This window comes from Sprattus sprattus (genome assembly GCF_963457725.1).
Source record: "Sprattus sprattus genome assembly, chromosome: 3".
Classification (NCBI taxonomy): Eukaryota; Metazoa; Chordata; class Actinopteri; order Clupeiformes; family Clupeidae; genus Sprattus; species Sprattus sprattus.
Genome location: NC_137922.1, coordinates 43,177,419 through 43,187,499, shown reverse-complemented (window position 1 = coordinate 43,187,499; position 10,081 = coordinate 43,177,419). Strand labels below are relative to the sequence as shown.

The 10,081-nt window shown below is 46.4% G+C and overlaps 1 protein-coding gene across 1 annotated transcript in view; it reads left to right on the top strand.

Annotated features, from left to right (window-relative positions):
* Positions 1–1,096: 1,096 nt before the first annotated feature.
* gfra1b (gdnf family receptor alpha 1b) overlaps positions 1,097–10,081 on the top strand; it is a gene marked incomplete at both ends in the record, with an annotated part of 29,740 nt that continues 20,755 nt past the window's right edge. The window contains 3 exons of the mRNA XM_080836027.1: positions 1,097–1,136; positions 1,619–1,921; positions 2,657–2,746. Coding sequence (XP_080692153.1) covers positions 1,097–1,136; positions 1,619–1,921; positions 2,657–2,746 — 433 coding nt within the window. The remainder of the gene's footprint in view (positions 1,137–1,618; positions 1,922–2,656; positions 2,747–10,081) is intronic.

Below are 10,081 nucleotides of genomic sequence, written 5' to 3'. Positions count from 1 at the left end.
GGTTACTCTCCCACAACCAGATCATGCAACTGTTTATAATGAAGGAAACAACATTTACACAATAATCAGAATTCCAAATGATGTTCACAGTAAATTATGCAGAGCATTTTAGCTCTAATAATAGATGTTGATTTCCCATCAGTGGACCGTGTTAGTTTTGTACGTAACCATTATTTGTCGTGACGTCATTTTACATGTACAGGGTCGGATGATTTGGGGCAATTCGTAGAAGGTGTGCACTGTGTGCTTGAGTTGACATGAGACACCTCCCCATGTGTTACGGGGACAACTTGCACCATTGTTTGTCCGTAACATCTGGGTCCATCTCATGTCAGGACTTTCTTGAGTATTTTCCCCACTCACTTTTAAGGCGCACTAAACCAAATGAGCCACTGGTCATTTTCTAATTCTATCTGGTGCTCTGACAGCTGATACATTTGAAGGTTTTTTCACACATACAATACATCTGTGACCATCTTCTCGGCTGGACACCCCCAACATTCTTGTTCGCACAGGCGCGTCGCCGTAGCCAAACTCTGCGCAGAGAACGCGCACGGTCCAACACACGGACTTGAGTGCCCTTTGGACAACCACGCTGCAGGCGGCAAAAGACCAGGTTACCACTTCGCTGTCATAGTTCTGTATGAAAAGGGAATATCTGACTGTTAAGTCAATATTTTAATGTCAAAAGAAGAAAGCTTATCTAAAGCGATTGAAGCCACCAGAGTCGCCGATTCCAGTACGTCTTTGGATGAAAGGACAGCGGACTAGAGTTCCAACGCTACGGACAGTTATTTGTGTCTTTCCAGCAAAATACATTTTCAGGTTTACTTTGCTGTCTGTTTAATAGCAAAGTAATTTTGGATTTCTAAGACCTAAAACGTGGGGCGTGTTTTCCAAAAACACGGAACATTTCAAGAAGTCCCGTTTGCCGGAGTCGGTTTGGATGTGTAATCTACAGTATGAGCAGTCATTTGCTTTTGAATGATGAGCAATCGGAGCGCACAAGGTTTACGAGGAAAATCGGAATTGTAATGATTCATAACCTTTAAACCAACATCGGATATTATTAAGGAATCTAAACAAGAAAGCGATAATGATTCTGGCAACTTTATACATCATGTTGCCTGTTCTGGGTAGGTTACCGTTCAAGTTATTATTCTCTAATAACTAATTTACTCTCTCTTAGTATTAACCTTTTAACCATTTATACTCTATTAGTTTTGAAACCCAACAAATTTGTAAGCTATCACATGCTTAAGACCAGCGACGTAAAACACATTTTATCTTGAGACTGAAGGAATTTAACATCATGCTGTTCTAAAGCTTGATAGTGTATGGTGAATTGGCAGATATTCCATAGTGGTTCACCAAATAATATATTGTCACATTGATGTGACGCTATTTTTAAATACTGAATTAATTATTTTCTTGACTTATAATAAGGCGTTGGAGGCTGATTACTGTTCTTGGTCGCTTATTTGCAAGTAGGCAGTAGCCTGTATGATACTTTCAACTATCTGAATTACAGATTATGTGATGTAGTTTATACATTAATGAATATATATGCACCATATATTGCTTGATAAATTATATTTTTATTATTATCATTGTACAGATATAATATCCTCCACCAAGTCGGACAGAATGCGCAACGGCAGACTGGACTGTGTAGAGGCGAACGCCCAGTGTTTGGGAGAGTATGTCTGCAGCTCAAAGTATCGCACCATGAGGCAGTGCGTGTCGGGGAAGTTAACGGACAACTACACCATGCTGGCCGGAGCCGACGCGCAGGACGAGTGCCGTAGCGCCATGGACGCTGTGAAACAAAGCCCCCTGTACAACTGCAAGTGCAAGAGGGGCATGAAGAAAGAAAAGAACTGCCTGCGTATTTACTGGAGTATCTACCAGAGTTTGCAAGGTACTAAAGTCTGACTGGAAAACACATGCTTATTCCAAATTCATCCTTCATCGTAATAACTATAGATCATTTTCATTGCAGACCTCTTAGGTGAGAGATTCAGACACACAAGCGTGAAGCGTGTCTATCAAACCTGTAATGATACACATTTATTGGCCAGAAAATGCTTCTCCTGATGTTAAAAAAGGCTCCCCCTCAGTGTGTCAGTAGTATGCCATAACTTGTGTTACTGTTAGAAAGATTTACAAACCCTCAAAACTGATTATGTGCATGGTCCAAGTATGTATACATATAATTGCCTTTGTACTGAGTGAGACAGTTCACCTCACAATATTGTGGCAATTATCAAGTAGAAGAAGCACGGACATTAAAGAGATGCCTAACAGACAAATTGCTGGGCCTCAACATTAGAGCATGTTTGCTCATTATAATGTGAAGAGTCAATGTGACATCATGCTTCAACTGAGAGGACAGTGCAGCAGATCTGGACAAAATGATTATGGCGGAGATGAGGAAAAAATGAGCTCAAAGGGACTTCTGTTTTTTTTTTGGTCAGTAAACATGCTCCCATTCCCACTAACTGGATCTAATTCGAAACAGCCACTCGTCCTGATGAGGGCCTCTCCGCTGCAGCATGTTAATTGAGTTGTTTGTTATTGTGTGCTTTTGTTTTTTTTTTCTCTCTCTCTCTATCTTTCTCTCTTTCTCTTGTTCTCTCTTTCTCTTCTCCTCCAGGAAATGATTTGCTCTCCGTAGAGGACTCTCCATACGAGCCATCGAGCAGCCGCCTCTCCGATATATTCCGCCTGGCTCCCATGGTGTCAGGTAGGGGCCACATGATATTGCCCGAGCAGAGAGGGAGAGGGAGGGATCTATTTGGGTCTTTGTTACCATTAAGCAGTCTGGTGTGGCCATTTCTTGTCAGACACATTTGCTGCCTTTATCCGGGTAAGCCAAGAACCAGGAAAAATCTGGGTCCATATGTCTAACTATGTCTGGGAACTCCAATGTTAGGTTACATGTCCATTTGTTAGAATTAGCTCTCCATGTGTCTACACCCGGTGAAGGAAAGGCAAGCTCTTTAATCCGCTTGAAATTAAGTTAGTAGTTTGGATGAGGTACATTTGTTCACAAACAGCTGTGTGTGTGTGTGCACTGCGCACATGCAAGTGCTTGTGTGTGTGTGTGTGTGTGTGTGTGTGTGTCTGTGTGTGTGTGTGTGTGTGTGTGTGTGTGTGTGTGTGTGTGTGTGTGTGTGTGTGTGTGTGTGTGTGTGTGTGTGAGTGAGAGATGAGTGAGCGAGACAGACAAATTAGTTTCATGGGTACAGTAGAGATATTTATACACACAGCTTTTTCTTTGAGTACTGCAATTTCAAAATCTCAGACTTTTCAATCATGCAAGTGCCTGAAAGAAGCCCTGGGCCTGCCACTCTCTGGCGAGGTGGAGAAAAAAAAAATCTCTGTCTGCAATGATCAGATCCTCACCCAGATCTGAAAGCGCCGACCTCTATCTGAACTTGACCCTCCAAACTTTGTCTTCTGAGCCTGCCTCGGATTAAAAACGAGGCCCTGTCCCTTCAGTACTGCTCTCCACCTGTCTTTAAATAACCCACGAGGACCCCCCTTTTTGCAAATTATAGCTATGCTTTCAGATGCCTGAGCAAATAGTTGCGTTAATCAGCCTCCTTTGTGTCTCGGGAGCTCTTTTATTCATCCTCCTATCCATCACTGTGACATTTGCATTCATTCATGTGCATTTGGTCACCATTCACTGGCCCTCGCCAGACCTGTGCAGATTAGTGTACAAATAGACTTAAATATGGCTATATTGCATTCTACTGGATGAGGCGAGGCACACCTACGGAAGGATTACTTGAAAGAGAGAGAGAGAGACAGCGAGAGAGAGAGAGAGAGAGACAGAGAGAGAGACAGACAGACAGAGAGAGAAAGCGAAAGACGGGAAAGAGAGAGACAGAGAGAGAGAGACATAGATAGACACAGAGAGAGCCAGATCGAGAGACAGAGAGAGAGAGAGAGAGAGAGAGAGAGAGAGACACAGAGAGAGAGAGACATAGAGAGAGAGAGAGAGAGAGAAAGACAGAGAGAGAGAGACACAGAGAGAGAGAGAGAGAGAGAGAAAGAGAGAGAGACAAAGAGAGAGAGAGGCATAGAGAGAGAGAGAGAGACAGAGAGAGATCTGTCAGGCTGTTTGGACAGAGGGGAAGATGTAGTGGCTATACTGTAGATGGTGCTGTTCTTCCCTGCTAGAACACAGCAGGCTGAAGTGGAAGCTGTCGGCGAGGAGTCTTTTGGCACAAACCCCTTCCGCTGAACTCTGCTTTGCGCCGCACTCCTGCCTGGGAAGGCGTCTTTGAGAAGCAGACTCCTTTTAATCATCCCAGGCTCTACCCCACTGCTGCAGCCGCCGCCGCTGCTTTTACTTCTGCTGCTGCGCTGCTGCGACTAGCTGCTTAAAAACCGAAGTGCTGTGGTGGATGTCTCTGCTGCTGGAGAGAGATGCTTAGATAACGGTGGTGCGCGGCGGCGGCTACGGCTAACTCCTGTGAGCTTAAGTTTTTTCGGGGAGATAAGGTCAAGGGTAACAGGGAGAGATTGATTCCCATTCGTATTAAAAGTAACAAAGTGCTCCCGCACTCGCTTACACTCATCAGTCTCTTTTTGAAATCAATAGATGAATCCAGCAGAAGGGTGGGAGGGAGAGAGGGAGGGAGGAAGAGAGGAAAACAACATCACTGGCTGCCATCTTGTGTGTTTTGTAGTATGTCTGTGCTCTAGTCGGTGCATGCAGATCACACACAACATTACACTCAAGCTGCATATGGTCACTTGTGCCGACCGTATAAATATCAGGGCTCTCATGTCTAAAAGCACTGTTTTGTTGTGCAGTCTGGCCTCTGTATGGTGGAAAAAGCACTCCAAGCCTAAATGAACCATCAGTGTGCAGCAGGTGCTTTAAATCACTTGAGTTTCAGGGTGAGCAAGGAGAGGGAGGGAGGGAGATGGAGAGATAAAGAGAGAAATGAGAGAGAGGGAGAACACACTTAGCGAAATTATCTCCATATTTGGCTTCGGAACACGACGGCATATTAATGTCAAACCGAGGCCCCCAGTCGGCCGTCTGTTTGCACTTTCTCCCCCCCAGTCAAGCACCCTTCTGACAAATAGGAGAAGAAGGAGCCCAGGAAATGAGTGCAACGAGTCTGGCGCACCTCACCGAACCCCTCGACCCCCCCCACACACACACACACACACCACCCCCCACCACACACACACACACACACCACCCCCACCCCGGCTCCCCCAGTAATCACTCACAGCTGGGCTTCGCTGGAGTGGACCAGTGGAGTTTTTAACAGCCCCAGCCAGCGGCGCTTCAATAAAGGACTGATTTCCGACGAGTCGCACTGACTCTCGGCATAATGCGTTGCACCGGTGGATTAGAAGCGGTGCTGAAATAATAATGGTTAATATACAACCTGCTCAGCCTCCTCTGCGGCTGATGCAGCACTGAGGAGAGGAAAAGCGGCACGTGACCACCACCCGTTTTTATTGCTCGGGGAAAGAATCTTGCTCTGTGTGCTCTCACTCACACAGGAGAGCATCCAGTGGAAGACAGTGGTGTGGTGTTGTAATGTTCTGGTTATCAGCTTGTTCTTGTAAAAGACAACCCTGTGTTTTTCTTCTAGGTTTCTATAAAGATGCATTTTGGAAAAGTTTGGGGGGCTGAGGGAAGATTATGGGTCCCAATAATATCCAGGCTCACACAAAATGGAGTTTGCCAGAGGACAGGATGAACCTCTCTCTGTCCCATAGCTTTGCCAGAGATCTTTTTTTTTGTAAGACATTAAACACACCCAGCTTTCCCTGGTGGGTTGTGTCTTCGCTGTTTTGCCCACTATGGCAACTAATGGTGGTGGGAGAAAACTACAAAGGATGCCGTTTCCCACACTGTTCACTGAAGTTGTAAAGAGCTGCTGGTGGATCCCGTAACAACACAATGACTAACTGACCTTAATCCTCTCCCACACCCTGAGAGGTCCGATGGGACCTGGTCCTAAAAGCCTCGGTTCATGTGAAGCTCCTCCTTACAGGCCCGGCCACATGTAGGCCTCGTGAGACCTGAAAAGGTAATCAATAGGAGGCCATTTTAATGGGATATCTAAGGCCAAAGACAAAAAAAACTGATTGATTTAGTGAGCAAAGTCTCCACTTCCCATCCAGTTTTGATCAAAGGAGAGACCATTCCCCTTAATTGCTAATAGGATCTAATGCAAGTGCGAGTGGAAAAAAATCATTCATCTGCACTATTTCTTCGGTAAATATCTGAAACTTTCAGTTCTATTAAAAAGATCAATAGGAATGGCGGTATGGAGGATGTCCTGCCTTTGAAATGCCAAGTAAGCTAATTAGCTAAAACGCCGCAAATTGTCATGTCTATAAACTTGACGGATCACAAATCCTATTCTTTGCTGTCAGTTACCGTTTACCATGAAAACCGCTCTCAACAACAATAAACAAAAAGAAAAAAGGAGCGGGAATCCAGCGAAAGCATTATCATATCCTGCTGCAGGATGCCTTCTTATAACGAGCCCCCCTGTCTTATGCACTGTAGGAAGGCAAGGTCCTCTCTGATAACATGGAGAACACAGAGATTAGTGTTGGGGAGCTCAGGGAACGAAAGACGAGAGACAGAGGGGAGAGAGAGGAAGCGGTGGGGGAGTCGAGTGAGTTCCTATATTCCCGGGGTCTTTGATGTCAAGACACACCTGTCAGCTTAACACTCCCTTTGTCACCAGTGGACTCTGAGTAACCGATCCGCCAAAGTTACAGGGCGGCAGTGAAAAAGGTAACAGGAGTTGAGAGGTTAGCGAGGAAAGGGAAGGCTTAATAAACAGAGCCAGAGGATTGTGACCTGGGGGAATAAACAACAACCACAACAACAACAACAGCAAGAGAGAAAGCCTTTAGTAAAAAAAAAGCCTCCCAACTGGATTGTTATCTGAATTCCACGCACCATTTGACCAATTAGCGGTAATTTTCTGGGCTGGAGGCTGCCTTCTACCGTGCAGGGCAGCGAGATATTCCATGTCGAGCGTCATGTATTTTCGTACATCATTACAGTACATGCCATGAATGCCTCAGGGTCAGGATTTGGACATCAAACTAGCCCGCGACTTAATGGAATGTGAAGCCCTTTGCAGGCATTGACCTGGTCATTTAGGACAGTCCAGCCATTTTTCTTTCCTTCAGTTCGTATTCGCTGAGGCTGTGACTCTGCCAAGGCTGAATCCAGCCCCTTTCGTTTTTGTGTTTTTTATTGCGACATATTTTTTTCCTCACAGATGTGTTTATTACATCATTAATCCAGCCCGAGGAGCATGCGACACCCTGTCCAATAACTGCTGGAATAAATTCGGCAGGAAGTGCTTGAATTAAAAGGCGCTTCATTCGTAAATCAATGAGGAGAGCTCGCCTTGAGAGAAGAAAAATGATCGCATCGTGATCGTCTGCCATCGAGAGCAACAGTCACGCACCTCATGTTCTGTCTTTGGCAGCGGCCTGCTCCCTCTGACCTAGCTTCGAGAGGGAGAGTGTGTATAAATCATTATGAGGTCATGTATTGACGACTTCTCTGAGGAAGAAAAGCTACTGAGAGCATTGCTCTCCTCACTCGTCTCACTCCCACTTTGTTGTTCACGGTTCTTCAGAATCTGTGTACAAAACGAGGAGAATCAGTTTGCTTCCTGTAATGAATATCCACGAGTGTTCGTTTCATACAATATGCATGACATTGTCAACATACGAGTGGGTTACAATGTCAATTTGACGGCATTGGCTGAAAAAAAATAGAAAACGTATTGATCGGTTGAGTACATGTTGAATTAACTGTGTCTGTCAACATATTGTCAACCCAGTATGCGATAGACATGCAAAGGTGGAGCCTGCCTCTAAATTGGGATGTTGCTCAGTGGGGTGCAGTGTTTTGCAGTAAGGGGGACAGTAGAGAAATATGCTGAGGGGTGGGTTGCAGGGGGGGCAGAGAGAGAGAGAGAGAGAGAGAGAGGGCCCTGGTTAGCTATCGATTGTGCTATGCTGCCGCTTGGCCTGTGATGAATCTTGCTCTGCGCCTTGTTAATTGATTTCCTTGTGTCTCCGCTTCGGTCTGCAAACCCGTCAATAATGGAGCAGACACAAAAAGGCATTAATTTGTCCAGCGGAGCGAAGAAAAATGGAGTTGTACTCCTCACCAGAGCTAGGCTCAGCTGTGCTGTGCTGTGCTGTGCTAGGCGGACATCACTCGGCTAAGCTGCAGATGTGAGGAAAATGCGTGTGGACAAGTGCCCATATGTGTGTGTCTCGCCTTATCAAAGAGGGCACCACATTATATATTTTGATTCATGTCTGCGCTGTGTGTGCGTGTTTGTGTGTTTTTCCGGTTTAAAAATTGAAGGAGTTTGGATGCTCTCTATGTCTCGCGCTCTGAGTGTGAGCTCCTTGGAGAATAAGCCAGTGCTTTTTTGGCCCGGGCGTATTTTAGTTATTGGATTCGGGCAAAGGGAACAGCTCAGCAACCTCTGCCTCAACTTTACTCTCATCCCACCCCCCCACCACTACCACCACCACCAACTCCACCACCCCTACTCTCATCCCACCCCCCCACCACTACCACCACCACCACCTCCACCACCCCTACTCTCATCCCACCCCCCCACCACCTCCACCACCCCTACTCTCATCCCACCCCCCCACCACTACCACCACCACCACCTCCACCACCCCTACTCTCATCCCACCCCCCCACCACTACCACCACCACCACCTCCACCACCCCTACTCTCATCCCACCCCCCCGCCACTACCACCACCACCACCTCCACCACCCCTACTCTCATCCCACCCCCCCACCACTACCACCACCACCACCTCCACCACCCCTACTCTCATCCCACCCCCCCACCACTACCACCACCACCACCTCCACCACCCCTACTCTCATCCCACCCCCCCGCCACTACCACCACCACCACCTCCACTACCCCTACTCTCATCCCACCCCCCCACCACCACCACCACCACCACCTCCACCACCCCTACTCTCATCCCACCCCCCCATCACGTTTGGTCTTAATAGGAGAGGGAGACTTAAATGAAAAAAAGAAGGAAAAACACAAACAATGGTATCCTTATTTTGCCCTACAAGGGCTCTCGGCACTCTGAGCTGGTGAATTATTCACGTCTCCCGGCAGGGACAGGCCGCGGTAACAAGTCCCCAGTGGTTTGAAGCCGAGAGAGCCGGGCGGCGGGGACGATGGTCTCAGCCACCGACTTGCTCGTCTGCGGAGGGTCACAATTAGCTCTGCGGCGCTCTGAACGGCCCTGTCAGAGGGCGCCGGTGAAAAATGCGCTCGGGCCGGACTTCAATTAGAAGTTGAGGTTTCTTTTTATTTATTTATTTCTTTTTTTTAATGGAAGCGGGAATGAGTAGATTGTAAAGGAGCATTGATCATGGTGAAAGCGGATCTTTATGGCTAGATCCTGCAAGCAGAGACAGATTGGGCCGTTCTTTTTTTTTTTTGTCCTCCATTTTTGTGTGGTTGCCGCTTTTAAAGTTCACTTTAGTGTGTGTGTGCTTGTGTGTGTTTTATTTTTTCATCTCAGTTTGAGTTTCGCTTGGACAACCCCTAACTTAACTGCAGCGCACTCTCAGCTTACCCACTGGCATGGCCCATGCATGCTATTGAGGACCATCCATAATTCAGATTTTAATAATATTCAATGGCATTGGCAGCATTTGTTTTAACGGAAAAAAAAATCAATCCAAACCTCTCTGGTTGCCAGCATGAATCTCATCCAGACTCTATGAGGGCATGAAGTTATTAAATATGAAAATATAGCCCTGTCAGCAGTTATTGTTTGGAAGTGCAATTTGATTTCTAGTCTCATTTCACATCATTGACATGGACGGCAGAACAGCACACTTCATGAATGCCAAGAAGCACAAATTCTGATTGAATGAGGTCGGGAGGTAAAGGGGGCTCTGGATGACTCCAACTGACATCTGGAGAGAGTGTGGTCAGTTTGTGTAGTAGGGCCTTGGGACTGCTCAAGACAATTGCCCTCGATATAGATCTCCATG